We start from the raw sequence: 17,163 nt of genomic DNA, 5'->3' as shown, positions 1-17,163 counted from the left end.
AAAATGAGCCGAGGGAGTTGTGAGTCGAGCTGGAATAAGAACTAGTGACGAGAAGCTTCTCTGAAACTTCAAAACCTGGGAGGCTCAGTGCAATTAGACAGATAAAAAGTGCAATTACCCTTTTGTTGTTATTCTATTCTACAGTTATGTACTGGTGTTTCATGTCCAGGCAGTCCTCTGGATATAAAATGAGTTTCTTTATTTGTGTTGTATTTATTTTTAACAGAAAAGCAGTACAGTTTGTTCATTTAAAAAAAAAAAAAAAGGAAAAGAAAAAAAAAGAACTTTCATCGGTAATTTTATGCAACTTACACTGTTTTTTTTTCCCAGGCATAAACACGAGAAAATCACTTCAGCTCTCTGTTTTGCACCTAGTTTGTCGTTTAGATATTAGAGTTGTAACTCAACCTTAATGTGAACATCTGCTCTTTTTTTCCTCACTTTTTAAATTGCTTGTTTAATTTTGTTTTAATTATGCAGATTAACCACAGCATCAGATTTGAACATGAAAACAACTTTGAATCGACGGACAGTTTCTCAGTTTCCTTGAGATAGAAGATTAAAGATGGACTTTTGGTGTTTTTTTTCTTTTCTACTCATAGGAGCTGGCTCCTTTTATGAAGTCTGACACAGACGTTCTGATGAAGATTGAGGCCACTTCAGGATGCTTCTTCTCTGAGCACAGCTTTGTCCTTCTTACTTTCTTAGTGTCCGTCACCATGAAGTGATTTGGTCTTTTCACAATCCTATTGAGTGGGACATCGGCTGAGATGAAGTAACTTTCTAAGCTTTAGTCTTTTTGGCTGAAGTCTAGATTTTTCCGTCTGTCTTTGCCCTGTCACTCAAATCTGATCACGTCTGGGAAGAGTGTAACTTGCATAAAGCTACGTTTGTTTACTACTGACTGGACTTGAACATATATGACTGTTCCCCCGTCTTATGATATCATTCCACGAGTTTGTCTGTGAATTTACTTTGAAATAGTAACTGTAAAGAATTTGGTAACAGTACTTTTAAGTTTTTAAAAGAAATATTGATGTGTTTTCAGTTAATTTCCCATGTTTGAACAAAATATGTAGAATTAAAAAGAACAACCAAATAAAAATTAAGTTACTTTTAACACTTTTTCACTGCTTCATTTCGAAATCGTGTGTCGTGAATTAAAATGTGTGGCTGTGGCTCAGATGGTACAGCGGGTTCAATACCCACCTCCTCTAGTCCACACTCTGAAGTATCTTTGGGTGAGACACTGAACCCCATGTTGCTCCCGATGACAGTCAAGCACAGTGCGTAGCAGCTCTGTCTCCACTAGTGTGTGTGTGTGTGTGTGTGTGTGAGAATGGGAGGCAAAAATTGGGAAATTTGCTAACATTAGAGCAGACCATTTCTAGTATATATTTAATTATGCACTATAGCTTTCAAATACTTAAAACAAAGAAACACCACGTTGTTGTCGTACACGACAACAACACGATATATACATCGCAGAGGACGTATCCTGAAGTATCACAATAACACACTCGGGGGTGATGAGGAGTTTTCCAACACCACATTTGGACATCCCAATAACATCAGTTGAACTGCAGAATATTAAATAGCCATGATCCTCTGCCCTGAAGAAGCGCTTTTTATTCCTCAAACGGCAACACTGTTTGGGATTTGGTCGGGGGACATGTTGTAGTATGGCAGCTTCTTTCCCTCGTTCCTCCTCTTGATGGAGCTGTTTATCTCTGCCAGCTGCTTCCTGAACTTCTCCATGGCCGCCTTCACCGGCTTCTCTATGAAGTGCTCATCGGGATACATGCCCAGGTAGAGCTGCAGGGAGAGAAACAACACAAGTCGTTCACCTCACAGGCACACGGCAAGGAGCACAAGCACATGCCGAAGTAGTAGAGCGAAGCCTCCTGGGAAAATAGAAATTTATAGTTTGTATCAAGCTCATGATTGTTTTGGCTGCTCCTGAAAACAGTCTGCGCTGAGACGTGCAGTGATTGCCTGTGTGTTTGGACAGGGAGGGCCGTTTCCATACCTCGTTCTCCTGGTACTGGCTGAGGGCCCAGACAGCCCCCAGGTGCCAGCTGGAGCGCCCGCGATCGGGGAGGCTCTCGATGATCAGGTTCACGTTTGCCAAGCCCTTCTGGTTGGGCGGGGGCTTCCGCATGGTCGACGGAGCGTTGGGGATCCAGGAACACCAGTCATACTGAACAACATACACGAGGTATGTGCATGCAGAACATTTACTCAAGGACTCAAGAGAATCCACTTTTTTCAATTTGCTTCTTTTTTTTCTTTTTTTTTTTTCAGCAACATCCACATTTGAAGCGTTATTTATTGTCAGGATTCCTTCAGTCTTCTCTACATATATTAGTCTGGACAGACTGGATGTAAACCGCAACTTGACTGGTTAGTGGAGTCATACAACCGTGAGGTTGTAATTCTACTTTACTGCAAATTGATCTTAAAAAATAAAAAAAACATTGAATGTCAGGCTTTAAAATCTTTTACTCACCTGTCCGAAGTTGACAGCTGCATGCTGGGCTGAAGCCGTAAACACAGCGACAGTCAAGAACTCTGTCAGCTCCTCACGTGACTTCAGGGACTTGGGAAACTCTGTGAACAGATTGTAGCACATGGAAGTTGACAAAGTGAGCTTAAATCTTTGCAAAACAACATTTTTCTTTTGCAAGTGTTACAAAGAACCTTGTGCAACACCCTCGGACAGGTGGCGGTTGTGAAATGCAGGTCAGATGTTACACCATCAGATCCCAGTAGCTTCCTTTTCTCAACCTCAAACTATTCTTCCAGAACAGAACAGAACAGATGTGAATATATAATGCTGCCTGTTCCCTATCTTCCCCAGTATTTCTTTGACTAATGTCATGTTGAGGGGGAAGACGCTTCTTCTCTTCTTGAAAAAAGAAGCTGTACGGATTGGTTTGCTGCACTGCTGAAAGAACAATCATACAATGAGACGTCTTGTATTGTGTGCACCCACCGCAGTGATCGAAGTCCTGCATGCCGAAGCTGCACACGTCTTTAGTGAAGGCCTGGATCTCCTCGTCTCCTTGCACCATCTCATCGCTGGTGTAGTAGATGCACACCACGTCAGACACAAAACTGCCGCAGAGAAAACGGGACAGTTATCACGTACAGAGGAATCCAAAAATGCTGCAAACTTCTCCTCCTTCGTCACTCTCTCGCACACAAGGGGAAAAAAAAAAAAAAAAACGATTCAAGAGTGCCATCTTTAAAAAAAAAAGAGTCCTTCCTGACCTCTTGGTCGCCTCCCACACCTTGTAGCCGTCATCCCTGTAGAAGTAGGTGGGCAGCTCCTCCTGGTCGTCCACACCGCGGCTCTTGATCATATCAGGGAAGCACAGAGACCTGTAGGTCAGAGACTTGACGGCCTTCTGAATCAGCTGGACGTGACCGCCTCCACCTGTTGCGTTTGCCTTGATGAGGATGGAGAAGATATCATATCACTTATCACTAGTGAATGCATTACGTTTTCCACGCTGCTTTCACGCATCCACAAACTCACCTTGTCGAAGATGCCACACTCACAGATGAGCTGCTCCCGAGCCTTGGTGTTGATAGCGATGGTATAGCGAATGTGTGGGATGAGCAGCTTGGAGAAGAAACAATAATCAGTCGATCAGTAAATCAATCTATCACTTAATCATCCGGAGTTTTACCTTGTACACCGGGTGCACTGCAGGAAGCTGCCTGTACATGGCGACAGCAAACACCTCAGTCATCAGGTGTGTCCTCAGCAGGTGTGTGATGTTCTGGTGGTACTGGAAGTCTGCCGAGCGGACCCAGATCTTAGCCAGCAGCCAGTCATACTGCTCGTCAGTGGGCAGGAAGATGGGGTTGTTTTTACCTGGAGTCTGGTCAAGCTGAGACACACAGACGATGAGGAAACGGGAGAAGCACATGTCAGTTACTCTGAAATGTTTCATTCGTAGAATAATGGTGTGACACAACATCGCTGTACCTGTATGGCTATCGGCATGATTTTCTTCCGTTCGTTCTTGTACAGCAGACAGATCGGAGCTGCCAGGTACTGCAGTGTGCACGGGTCTGTGCAGTTCGCAGTGATGCCGTCTAACACCTCGTAGTCTACTATGTAGATGTTACCTGCCTGGAGCCACAGCACTGGGTTACATTGTACATCGGTGGAAGAACTCGGAGAGAAAGAGCGAGAGAGATACGACTGCTGTCGAAACTCATCCCTGTCAATAATTAAGCTGACCGTCAACAGACAGAACCAGGTCTACCTCTATCTCCTGCTCCAGAGTCAGCTCCCTCTCCAGGCTAACGGACACCATCTCATGAGTGACGGGAAACTTGTCAGGAAGTTTGGTGCACTTTTGGATCAACACCGGATTGCAGCCGTTCAGAAATTGATATCCAAACATGAAGTCCTCTTTCCAGTGTTGCATCACATACTCTGGAAAAAAAAAAACAGTATAATGTGCTACAATGTGATATAATATAATATAACAACGTAACAAATAACATAACATACAACATAACGTGTGAAGCTGACCTGAGATTGTGTTTTTGATTCTCACAAAGATTTTCTCGAAGTCTGCGAAGTCACTCCAGGAGGACTGGAACATGTGCATGAACTGGTTGATACACAGGTTCTCTATTCTGAAAAACCATCATCATCATCATCATCATTTTAAAATCACCATCATGGTTGTATTTTTTTCACCATATCCACATCAAAAAGAAAAAGAAAGTGAAATCTGATTGCTTTCTGAGCCACATATAAATTAAACCCTGAACATAAAACAAATTCTAAAAAAGAAAATCGTGTTTTGTACTTTATGATGATTTTCTGCAGCATTACAACAAATGTATTGACCTCTAACCAATAAAATGCATCATTTCTGACACTTCTGAAGCTCCCTATAGTCGCCTGACTCGTTCTCCTTTTGAATTTGAACATCTGCACGACGCAGTCAGTTGTATAAGGGATCCGTTTTGTGCTATTTTGTCCATGTGAAAGCCTGCATGTTTGCATGAAAGCACAATGCAAATGTCCCCGGTGATAAACACACAATGATGCCTCTGTTTTTTTTCCCCAGGTGATCCTGAGTACAGAGAACAGGAGCATGCTATAGGACCTCAGCTCAACAACTGACTATTAAAAGCTTTGCATTGGAAAAACACCCGCGAGGTTAAAGCTCCACTGACTCCCTCTGCCCCCGCCCTCAAACCCATCAGCTGTTGTCACGACCTGTTCACTTTTTTTTTTTTTTTTTTTTTTTACCACAGGTGTCTGTTAGTCGAAGCACGTACGCTTTACTGTAGTTCAGTACGAAGTCCACTCCCTTCTCACTGTCAAACTGGATGTCCCGGGGCAGCTCGTTGTGTCTGTTGGCATCTATGCTCATAGGAAAGCCTGGCTGCCACTCCTTCCATCTATAAAGGGCAGCAGAGTTATCAGAGAGCAGCCTCGGCCTTCTGTGACACACAATACCACACGTGCACGTGCAGAATGAACCTGCCTGAAGCTTTTCCTCCTGCTGTCGAGCTCTTTTAGTCTGTGCTGCTTGACCAGGCCGGTCTTATCATCCTGAGGCAGATGTGCTACGAGACAGAGGGGGGAGATGGAGCAGAGCTCGTTCACTTATGCAGACAGAAAAATATCAGGCAGGTGGTTTGTTAGTCAAACAAACAAATGGACCGATGGCTACCTCGCCCATCCCGCAGCACCACTTCCTTGTTATCCACCAGCCAGCGGAAACAGGGGAACTCCAGGTATTCTCCAGATGGAGTCTTGACTGTGATGTACCTGCAGTACCAGTCATCCTGCACCCAGTATTTATTCTTCTCGATCTTCACCAGCACGATGTCACCCAGGTCCTCCCCAACCCTCACGTCGTAGGAGTCCACCTGCAGTATAGTCAGCAGACTGTAAAAGCTGTGTGCTGGAAATATATTCATTTACAGCCATTTACAGAATCCTTTGTGTGTTATTATTTTTTTTTGTTTTTTGGTGGAAAATATCACAATACAGGCAAAAGTGTTTGATCTGCAAGCAATGCAGTTATTTAGGTCAATGAACTGAACTTAAATTTCAGGTTTGAATTGGGAAATTAAAGAAATCACCTGAATTTTACTGTCAAAAATGTTTGTTTTTTTTAAGAATAATTCAAAAGTTGATGCTAAATTATACTTTGATACCTTGTCTCACCTGCAGCTCAATATTTTTGTAATTTTCCATTAATCTTATTATTATCTCGATTCTATTCATATATTTTGTGTCTCTCTTGTATTGTGAAACACTTTGTGACATCTGATCCAGAAAGACACCGTAGAAATAAATTGGACTTACTGAATATCTCATCATCTAAAGAGAAGGTGTAGCAGTGTATCTGTCTCTACACCTGCTCTCTGAGGAATAAGATGACAGCAGCAGGTTAATGAGTGAAGAAGAAGTTTTAGTGATGTTGGAGAAAGACGTCCACTTTATGCATTTCTGTGTAAAAAAATGCAAAAAGCGAACTTGTTCACTTTTAGAACCTGTTAATATTTCCCGTTAAAAGATGCTTCATGTTCATAGCAGTAAACATTAAGTTGCACTTAAAATTTCTCAAGTGGACAGATTTGTGTTCGTTCATTTTGTTCACGTTTACTAATCTGTAGTCACACCCCTGCAACAACTTCTTCCTCTTCTGCACCCAGTGATTCCCTGCAGTTGTTTATGCTCATAATTCTCCAGAAGATAAATAATGAAACCATCGGTCACAGGGTGACCCTCGCATCACTCACCGCCCCCCTCTCAAAGTCATTGTACAGAGCTTTGTCCAGCAGTGTCCTCTCACTGCATCGCTCCGTGCCCACCAGGGTAACGTAGATGTAGTCGTCCGTCCCTGCGAACCACTGGCACCCTGTGGCAACAGTCACCGTGTACGACGGCATGGCGATCACACAGGACGAAGAGGACTCCAAAAGCACGTCCAAACGCCCCCCCCCCCCCACTGAAGGTGAAGAAATCTGCAGAAAAGCTCTTCTCTTACTGATGCAGACTTCTCACTTCTCGGTGTCTTGCACAAACACCAAGACAACATGTAAAGAGGGAGGTGCATTCAGGGAAAATTGGGGCCTTTCAGTGATGTGAGTGGTCTCCACCCTTTAAAATGTAAATGAGTGAAGGATATAATACAGCCGTCCTTCCTCGATGGCTTATCAGAGTTGATTTGTGTTGTGCAGGAGGAAGTGTCTTACTCCAGAAAGGTGATATAAAATAAACATAATAATGAGAGGTTTTAGCACAGCAGAATAAAAAGAAAAAAACTTAAATTACAGACAAAAACAGAGAATAAAAGTGTTTTAATTTGGCTTGTATTTAACTGATGATGTGGAAATTAAATGTGAGCAGATGTTGGCTGTTTTCACGTCACATTTACCAGTCAAATTACCCTGCGACATCAAACAACGGATAGTGTATTCCAGTTTCTGTGAAATAAATGCAAATGCATGAGACCCACCGTGGTTTTCCATATGAAACCGTGACATCGATATTAGCAGCGATATCTCTGTGGGAAAGTAAAAAATGGAAATAACTGCTTGTCAAAAAACATGTCTTTCTCTGATGAGCTTCTGCTCCTTCTCACGGGGTTAAAGAACGGTGTTACCAGTGTGATATTAAGAAATCCGACCATTTCACGTACTCCAAATGAAAGGCAAAATAAAGCAAAGCAGGCAAGGGTGCTGTTTTTTGAAGACGGTATGTAATGTAATTCAGACACTGCTTATACAAAAGCACAGCAGGTGAAACTGAACAGGTATGATGAGAGAAAATTAAACTGACAAAAAAAACAAAAAAAGGCATTTTCATTGTTCATTCTTAAAACAGTGACATCTAACATAACCTCAATCATGACCATTTACATATAAATATCTGAATAATCGTATGCGTGTTGCAGCGAGCTGATCCGGAAGGACAGACAGGAGACAAAAAAAAAAAATCAGCAGTAACAGTGAAAGATACTGAAACCGAACAGCAGAACAGTGGATGAATGTGTTGCAGCACAAAAAGAAGATAAGTTTCCTGAAAAACTACGTTTTACAGCTGCCACTTGTCACCACTCTTCAGCCCCGGGGGGTGGGCACAGCTGGAACCTCTCTTCAAAGTAAGGAAACTGAGAGCTACATGAAGGTCTTATTTACTTGTGCTTTTAAGAGTGATTTGAGTGAATGATATGTTTTTCGACTTTTGCTTACACGCGAGGCATCGAGGCGGTGCCTCACGTCCTCTGCAGGAAGAGCTGCTCAGTAGTCTGTGGCTTGTTTTAATTTTCTACAGCAGTGGTTCCAAACCTAGGGGTCTGGACCCCTCCAACTGGTCACATCATCAACGTGAGCGGCCACGACAAAGAACGACCCGGTCTGACTCAGAGGCTGCACAGTGGTGGTATAAACCTGCGACTGGTCGACTATTTCAGGCAAAGCTGTCCCCCTTTTCTGCTACCTGTGTGCTATTGTTTTTTTTAAAGTTCCCGTCATATCAGGAAGCAACAACCTACACGCTGACAATGTCAAACTTTTTGCAAAGATTTGAATCGTGCAATGAGGCAGGCCTGCTTGGTTCTTTTTTTTTTTAAATATATTTAGCAGGGATTTAAACATCTTCATGCCAGCAATTATTCCACCAAGACAATTTGCCCTCTGACATAATTTCACAAGGACACCATCGCTGTATTCTGGGTTTGTGACTCCTTTAAAAGAACAATAAACGCTGTGGAAAGACAACGGGAAAGGGGGGGGGGGGGGGGGGGGTTCTGGCACACCTTCACCTACAAGCCCTCAATTTGAAACACATTTGTTTTTAATGTTGGCCACGAGCCGAAACACATTGGTCCTACATTACAGTACATGAACATACTGTATGTGTTGCTGGAGTTTAGACCGGATATACCACAAATAAACCAGAATGTTATTTTCCCAACAGCTCAATGATTTATGGGTGCAGCCAGACAGCGTGGTGGAGATCCGCGACTCAGATTAGCCCCGACTTCAGCTTCAACACGGCCCGTTTATAAATTCACAAGATGCATTTTAACCCTTTGTGACCTCTGCGGATTTGGCGTTAAATTACTCTTTAAAAGGATAGAAAATAACAACAATAATCCTATTTTTTTCTCTTTTTTTTTAAACTGTTTTCTGCATACATTTTCTTCGCGCGTTTTACCTGTTGACTAATTTTTGCGAAACATTGCGTCGTTTCTCTCTTCAGACCACTGGCAATGATTTCAAATGAGGCAATAGGAGAAGTTTGTCGGGGGAGAAGTAGTCACGGGCAGACATGGTTGCTTTTAAAACAGTCACAAGCCCAGAAGGTTGGCAACACCTGTTTTAGGACTTCTGCTCTTTGCAGTTTCCCCCACTTACATACAGTTATGTTAAAGCTGAGGCATCAACTGAAGCGTGTGGAGAAATGGTAGTAAAAGCCATTAATCACTGCGGTGAATGCAGAAGAAGGCAAGAGGCTAAAAAAAAAAAAAGATACTTGTTTAACAAACTGAGGAGCTTCACACAAACACTGGTGGTGTCTTGAAGGCCCTCGATGGAAGTGAGTAAATTACATCTTCATACACTAATTAATGATCAACAGTCTGGGGACAATTAATGCAAACAGCCACGCAGAGGCTCCTGTGAGTAGTCAAACATTTTTCCTGAACTGGGTCAGAAACACTGCAGACATAAAGGCTCTATCAGATCAGACATCCTACTTTAGTGAAGCAAAATGGAAAAAAAGAAATGCATAAAGACCCTATTCTGACATGTATTTGATAAGAGATGTATGAAATTTGTATGAAAGCCGTGTCCAGCTATGATGGTAAACACAACTATATCATACCAATGCTGCCACCCAGTGGCAACAGGTCGTTAAATCAATAAATATAATGATGTAAACGCTAGTCATGAAGTGAAAATTGCTCCCGAGTTTCCTCCGGCAAACGTGTCCCTGCAGACACGTCAGACCTGCATCCATATTACGTGAAAATCCCAATGTCTTATGAATCTCAAAACATCTCTGTTTTCACAGCAGAGAAACCACGTATGCAATTCCGTATGATCAAAGCGACAGCCTACACATCTAAGTGCACATTAACCAACATGTAAACAGTATCCGGCTCCATCAAAGATCTGGCAGTAAAGTCATGAGCCACACACGTCACTGTATCTTCACAACAGGTGAACTGAGAAAATATATTGAATTGTGTCGAGAAACAAAAGGCAAAGGCGCATGCATTTGTGACTTTTCCGAAGTGTTACCGCAACGTAAAATTAAAGACACACAACGCCTTGAATACACAAAACTCTACATGATTTTACAACTCCAGCCACCTCTCAATAAAACCTAATTATTTCACCAAGTTGGTAAAAAAAAAAAAAAAAAAAGATGTGTAGCTGCAGAACTGAAGTGCTGATATCGTAATAAATATATCTAAATATAAGCTGTAAAAAACAAACAAACTGATAGAAATATAATGAGCTAATTTGATCATTTTTAACATCTTGAAATCTCTTTGTCAGGTGATGAATTAGAAAGAAAAGAGGCAGTTTCTACTGCATCTTTGTTAAAAAGCATATCATTGCCCCGAGCCATCCAATCAACTTAACCAGACCAGAGGTGCCGCTTAATTATCCATGGAGACATCAACGAAAGAGTTGCTCAAATTTGAACCACGTCTTGTGTTTGAATAAAATAAAATCTCTGAAGAGGCGGTGAGTCACAGAAGCAGGAAGTAGGAATTAGGACAGACGTGAAGTGGCTCACTGTCCGATATCCAAATTCCTTTTTCAGCATTAACTGACTCCCATGGTGCCTTCAGTGAACGCAAGGAGAAGTAGTTCCCACACCGAAGAGGTTAAGACGTAATGAGCGAGACTTGAGTCACTTCTATGATAGGAAACACTGAGCTCACTCTGCTTAATGACTCAGAGCGACTAGTTCAGGTGGAGGACCTGTTTCATGAACTCGTAGGTGGTGAAGGCCACGGCCTGGGAGGGGACGCAGCGGACGTAGTTGAGAGAAAGGCCTCGGTACAATCCCTTCTTGATCCCGAACTTCTGATGCACGTACCTCAGGGTCTTCATCAGTGACCTGTTCAGGTGCAAGACCAAAACAAATTAAACACTTTTAAGAATAAAGGAACCAAACTACAGTTTATATTCTTGTTTTCACGTCGTCGTCTTGTCTCTGAATGTGGTCATGTTATGTCTTGAGCTCTGTTTCGTGTTTCCTATTACCTGTCAAGGTGATAATTACGTTTTCAAGTCGTGTATCTTTTTACAGGACAACTTGTAGTTTGTTTCTTTTGCCATTACAGGAAGAACAATAACTCAACTCCCTTCGTCGCTGCTGTCTGCTGTACTAAATGTATTTGATGGACAGCAGCCATAATCACACAGACACCCATCCTCAGCTCTAATGTATTGACTGGGACTCTTAAAAATAGCTGAAATCTCCGGGGAAAGCACATAATGCCGAAACAATGAGCAGTTCTTGAACTGGTATTACTGAACCTCTACAGGTACGAGCAGTACGTTGCTGCAGCTTCATAGCTCAGCGTCTCCTTTGCCATTTAAAGTTTAGGGCTTTAACATTTTTATCTAAAGAAAAAAAAACGACTCGTCAGAACTCTGGAATTTCTCCCCAGTTTGAAGTACTCAGTTTATCAAACTGTGCTTAAAAAAAAAAACCCACAAATGAGGAACCAACCATTTCAAGAAAGGGTTTCACCGTCAACGTCTCTACCCGTGCAGCGCAAGAAGGAAACAATGCATCATTCATTATGGGCCTCATTTTGAGTGCATAACAACTTCCCCGAGGCTTCTGTGAGCAAGTTCGTTCTCAACTCGACCAATTACAGACACACTTAAAGACTTACCAATTAATTATGTCGCTAGATGAGCTCTTAACTTGTTACTAATTAAATGATGAGGTTCATTAGCTCCGAGCTGTTTATGTTACTCTCAGTATTACACAGTACACCAAAAAAGACAAATCAAGCAGACCACATGAAAACAAAACACTAAAGCAACTATTTTGTTTTGTTGTTTCCTTTTTTGGCCCTTCTTGCAGTAACACTCCCCAGCTGGCATTAATTAAACCCTTCAAAACTCAAAATTACATATTTTGAAGGTTTTCCATGAAACTAAATCCCCTAATACCTCAAACTTGGATGTAACTCTACACCTTTGTCCTCATTCAGTATGCACAGATCAATGACTATGCAAATAGTCCTCGCCTCTTTCTGCACTCCTCCGCAGCTCGCCTGCAGCTCGATGATATGGAAAACTCCATCCCATAAGTTGATAGGACTGAATCCCGAGATATGTGATGTATGAAACCCCAGCTGACTGAGTCAGTGTTTTTCAGACTGTCAGACATCTCATGATAAACTCTTCATCAAACAAACAACTCTCAGTCTTCTAAGTAACCGTTCAACATCTTTGCAGTGACCCTCATATACATTATATATATATATATATATATATATGTAAACTTCTCATCTTGTGCACTCATTGTACTGTCATAGCTTATTTCATGTATCTTAATTTGTCTTTATTGAAATGTCCAAAACTTCATTTTTATTTTTTTTTATTAAATAAATATTATTTCTACTTCCCTATTTGCTTTGATTACTTTGTTCTCAAACATCGCAGAGGAAGAAGGCATACTGGGAAATGCTAATTTGTAGTTCCAGTGACTTTACTTCCAGTTATTTGTGGTATTTGTGTGTGTTGTGGGGCGCTCAGGGCGAGTGGAAATATTTGTACCGCGGTCAGTCATAATTATGTTAAAAGAGTACGATGCACTCTCACGCGGGTGTAATGTAGCGCACTACATGCTGGTGTAACAGAATATGGAGAGCAGGAACCCTGGCGATACTTACACACATTTGTCCGAGTCAGGAAGCACAGAGCCCAACTGCATCCTTCTCCGAGCCACATCCAAGGGGTACCTATAGGGAAGACACACCACGTGACACATCGACCACCGACAACATCGGCGTAATCGATATCAAAACTGAGCCTGGCATCGTAAATCAACCGGCCACTTTGGGAGTCCAGATCTCAAAATCTGCACTTACGACACAGTCTGAGCGATGGCACCAGCGATGCCGCCGCAGAGCAGGTTGACGTGGGTTTTCAGGATGAGGACGTCGGGGTTGTCTGAGGAGGGGCGTCCCAGCATCTCTGGGAAATGCTTCAAGCCAAGGCTCTTCAGCGTGCCGAAGGTGAAGAATGAGAGACCTGGAAGAAGACAGTCGGGAGTCGGAGTCAAACTGATGCAACACAAACAACTCTGCTTGCATATGTGAAGGAGGACATGATTGTATGCTATCTTGAATCTATACAAAATAATCCCAATCATCACCTGCATAAGGGGCCATTCCAATAAGTGTCGGCGTCAGTCCCCTGTAGAAGCCCGAGATGCCCCCTTCCTTGACAAAAATAAGAAAAACCGACACAAACTGAGCAGCTGATTCTAATGTATTTCAATACTAGTCTAAAGTGTTGATGTTTGTTTGAGAGGCTGATCACCTTTAGGTAGATGGTGTGGAAAGCGTTGGCGATTCCAGTGTAGCGATGATACCCGGTCACCTGGAAGGCCAGCCTGGCTCGGATTACATCCAGAGGGTAGGTGCATATCACCGCAGACATCCCTGCAAACACACGATGTGGGACAACATTAGAAAGGACAGCCGAGTTCACTGAGACGGACTTTCAACTGTGTCTCCTGTTGTGTTTATATTGACCGTCTGACCACCTCAATGTCTCCATTTAACATTTAATGACACACAATAATAAACCACGACAAACATATACTTACATTTTATTTGTGTTTGCGTGTGCATACTGCATACTCTACATACAATATTATATATAGATCATGTTGTATTCTATATCTCTTGATAAATGTATATTAGTCTCTTTATATGTTATATTTTGTATATATTCATACATTAAATTCCCCATATCACAATTGTGCAATATCCTGTACAGTATAAAATATACTTTACATCCTTTCAGTGAAATAATATCTATTTATAATGTAAAAACATCCTGTGTATACATGTATTTAGTGTGTGTGCATAAATAGTTTTTTATGTTATATTCTATTCTATTGTATTTGTATTAATCTTTTTCTAACTGCACTTTCTATCCTTAAACTGCCGTAACGACTGACTTTCCTGGTGTTGGATTAATAAAGTGTTTTCACTTATTTTATAGTGACGATGCAGATTATGAGAAAGTTTGTACTTCTACGATTAAACGAATAACAATGATTGACAATCTTGCGCAAAAAAACAAAAAGTTAGAGGCACAATATCTATTCCAGTAGACTCTGATCAGGCTGATCAGTCTTATCACCACCTGCCATCGATCCTGCCATGAGGCGGTGGATGTGTCCCGAGATTCCAATCTGTTTACTGAGCAGCTGTGAGGGGAATAGAGTCAACATCAGCAGGGAGGACGCTCGACAGTTTTACCAATAAAAAAAACAATGCACAGCCAAATAAAACCAAAACAAATGTCTTTATAGCAAACGAACATGGTAACATAAAAGCATATTGGATTGCCCTTTGAGAGTGTTATCCCACAATTAAGTACATACCGCTTTATATTTGTCAAAGGCCATGAACTGGATGGCGCCATAAGGAAATATCCTGACCATCATCGCCCCGTTCCCCTTGTACAAGCCAAGGATGCCTTCTTTCTTTGGCACTGCCGTGAGAGTCGAAAACACTCCTGCGAAGAACAGTTCAGAAGTTTCACTTCTGTGATACAGATGTGTGGGAAAAAAAGAAAACACTTAATGGCTTTTTCATGTTTGGCTGCTGATGTTTTACCCAGATGTTTGTAATGAGGGCTCTGAGCTTGAAGAAGAATCTTGACCCTGTCCAGGGGGGCGATGGTACTCTTGGCGCAGCATCCTGCGACACCTAAACATAAACAGAGAGACACGGCATCGACACATTTACGACTAAATGCGCAACTTCATGCTGATGCAGCTGAATGATAATAATGGTTAAAAAAAAAAAAAAAAAAAAAAAAAAAAAAAAATGTATTTGAGTGAACCCGCCAATGAAAGAGGTGTATCAAAACAATGCCAACCTCAGATTTTAAGATTGGTCCCTGAGGGGCCAAAACTGAGGCATGTGACTGCTGGTGAACCATGAGATGTCACCGGTTTGAGCAGCTGCACTTCTTGTTCAAGACCCGGCAGCCTCTCCGAGGTGCCGGTGGGAGGTCTGTTCATTCGACACGACTTGACACCGCTGAGGTAATTGCTTTATCAGTTTTCACACGTCTTGGGTGAGGCGGACAATAAAACGAGCTCGTCACTCAGAGATCGCGCCAATTTTGAATTGTAAGAGGAGTGTTGGTCATTTACGTCATAGAAGTGACATGTAAGTGACAGAAAAAAAAAAATCACTGACTTTTCTGTTGGAAACACACACTGTTCAAAACAAAAACAGGTTTAAATCCAGCTTGTGTCTTGTTTGTGCAAATTATGATTACATTCATCTTGTAGATCTGATCATAAATTTCAATCAGGCATACATGTAGTTTGTACTATTGTGCAACAGATAGAGCCAAATGCTTTAAGGTTAAGAGTACAGGGATAAAATATGTAAACGATGATGCATTTGTTCTCTGATCAAAACAGTGCTGCATTACATGTTTACAGTGATGTTGGAGTACATGAGGTCACTCTATTCTTCATGAGTCAGCTGTTATTAATTATTGCCCCATGTGGGAGAATTCTAACTTTGATTGCAGAAGAAATTTATATCGTTGCTGGCTAACAAATGTCTTATTGTTGCCGAATGGTTTTCATGTGGGTTGAGGCTCTGCTAATCTTTCCGTAAGGAGAAATTTAGTTTTATAGCTGCAATAAAAGGATTTGATGAAGGAGCCTCACTTGCTTCATCACTTCCCGGTTCACAAACGAAAGTAGGAGACAGAAAGGCAAAACAGAATATGCTTTTATGGTAAAAATAATAAATAAAATACTTGCGCAGACACAGAGGCTTGAACCCGTGTCCAGATGTGAAATTCTACCCGAGGAAATCACCGCATATCTGAAAGTGATTTGTGAGTTGAAGAGTCAGATCTTACCTCCAGCTGCAAAGGAGCGAAGCCAGTAGTAGTCGTCCCTCTTGGCCGGGGTGCTGGTCATGGTGGAAGGTGTGGAGACCGCAGCCTCCGATGTCATCGTCTCCGCTCAGGAGTCTGCCACATCCATGGGCTGTACGGTTCAGCAAAAGCACTGCAGACAACACGGGACACATTTTGAAAAAACAAAGACACATCTCTGCGTGAGAACCGAACTGACGAGTTTATTTCCTTGAAGAAGTTTGGTGTCCGGTTGGTCATAAAGACAGGTGACAAATTGAAGAAAAACAAAAACAACAACAACAACAACAACAAAAAGTGCTTTTAAAAAGGTGTTGGGCCACCTTGTGCTGCCTGAACTGCTTCGAGGCTTCTTGGCATTGATCCTACAGGTCCCTGACGCTACTCTGACCTTCCTATACTATGAAGGTCATAGCAGTGTGATTCACATTATTTAAAACTCATCACGATATTCGTTGACCCCCCCCTCGAGCCCTGCGGACGCGTGCCGTCATCCCAAGAGTGACCAAAGAAAATAGGAATGTTTTCATTCAGCAGACAGCTGACTGTTAAACACGGACACCCACCGGACAAACCTGGGCAACAGAAAAGGTGGCGGTCCCTTTCGGATTAAACCTCTTCCAAGAAATTGGGTTTCTTCTTCTTCTTCTTCTTCGCCGAGTCAAACACCTTCTCTCGTTTTCCTCATCCCCAGCTGAGATATTTCCCCCCCCCCCAGCGGTCCAAGATGTCGCGTTATGAAAATCCACCGGCTGTTACCGCGCCCAGAAGTTCGTCGATTAACGTTTCGAGTCCAAATCGTGTGATTTCAAAAGCGCAGCTATGAATCAACCTGAGGCACTCAGAGGAGGTAACCACGACCGTGTCCTTCGCCCGCAGACGACTGTGCCAGAAATCGTGTCGCATGATAATGACGCAGGATTTTGACGTTCAAGGGTGAAAAGAGAGGGGCGGGGGTATGTGTGCGTGGGGGGGGGGGGGGGG

General features: G+C 42.3%; 2 protein-coding genes across 3 annotated transcripts; both read right to left on the bottom strand.

Annotated features, from left to right (window-relative positions):
- Positions 1-238: 238 nt before the first annotated feature.
- alox5a (arachidonate 5-lipoxygenase a) lies at positions 239-6,978 on the bottom strand. Its single transcript, XM_069144675.1, has 14 exons — positions 6,790-6,978; positions 5,712-5,910; positions 5,523-5,604; positions 5,314-5,436; positions 4,553-4,659; positions 4,281-4,453; positions 3,998-4,144; positions 3,696-3,899; positions 3,542-3,628; positions 3,274-3,452; positions 2,996-3,117; positions 2,510-2,610; positions 2,030-2,200; positions 239-1,815 (listed from the first exon to the last, which is right to left on the bottom strand). The coding sequence occupies exons 1-14, from the start codon at positions 6,937-6,939 to the stop codon at positions 1,636-1,638; spliced, it is 2,025 nt and encodes a 674-aa protein (XP_069000776.1). The 5' UTR covers positions 6,940-6,978; the 3' UTR covers positions 239-1,635.
- Positions 6,979-7,732: 754 nt separating this feature from the next.
- On the bottom strand, positions 7,733-17,069 carry slc25a16 (solute carrier family 25 member 16). Of its 2 annotated transcripts, none has more exons than XM_069144673.1 (10): positions 16,746-17,069; positions 16,162-16,312; positions 14,889-14,981; positions 14,654-14,787; positions 14,413-14,476; positions 13,579-13,700; positions 13,412-13,478; positions 13,125-13,287; positions 12,927-12,995; positions 7,733-11,131 (listed from the first exon to the last, which is right to left on the bottom strand). In XM_069144673.1, the coding sequence occupies exons 2-10, from the start codon at positions 16,256-16,258 to the stop codon at positions 10,975-10,977; spliced, it is 966 nt and encodes a 321-aa protein (XP_069000774.1). In that variant the 5' UTR covers positions 16,259-16,312; positions 16,746-17,069; the 3' UTR covers positions 7,733-10,974. The 2 variants fall into 2 exon arrangements, with proteins under 2 accessions (XP_069000774.1, XP_069000775.1); XM_069144674.1 differs by having other exon boundaries at positions 16,755-17,069.
- Positions 17,070-17,163: the final 94 nt, after the last annotated feature.

This window comes from Embiotoca jacksoni, unplaced genomic scaffold, assembly GCF_022577435.1.
Source record: "Embiotoca jacksoni isolate LCO1_2020_lvr unplaced genomic scaffold, fEmbJac1.0.p SCAF_12, whole genome shotgun sequence".
Taxonomy (NCBI): domain Eukaryota; kingdom Metazoa; phylum Chordata; class Actinopteri; family Embiotocidae; genus Embiotoca; species Embiotoca jacksoni.
This window is presented reverse-complemented; position numbering and strand designations above follow the sequence as displayed.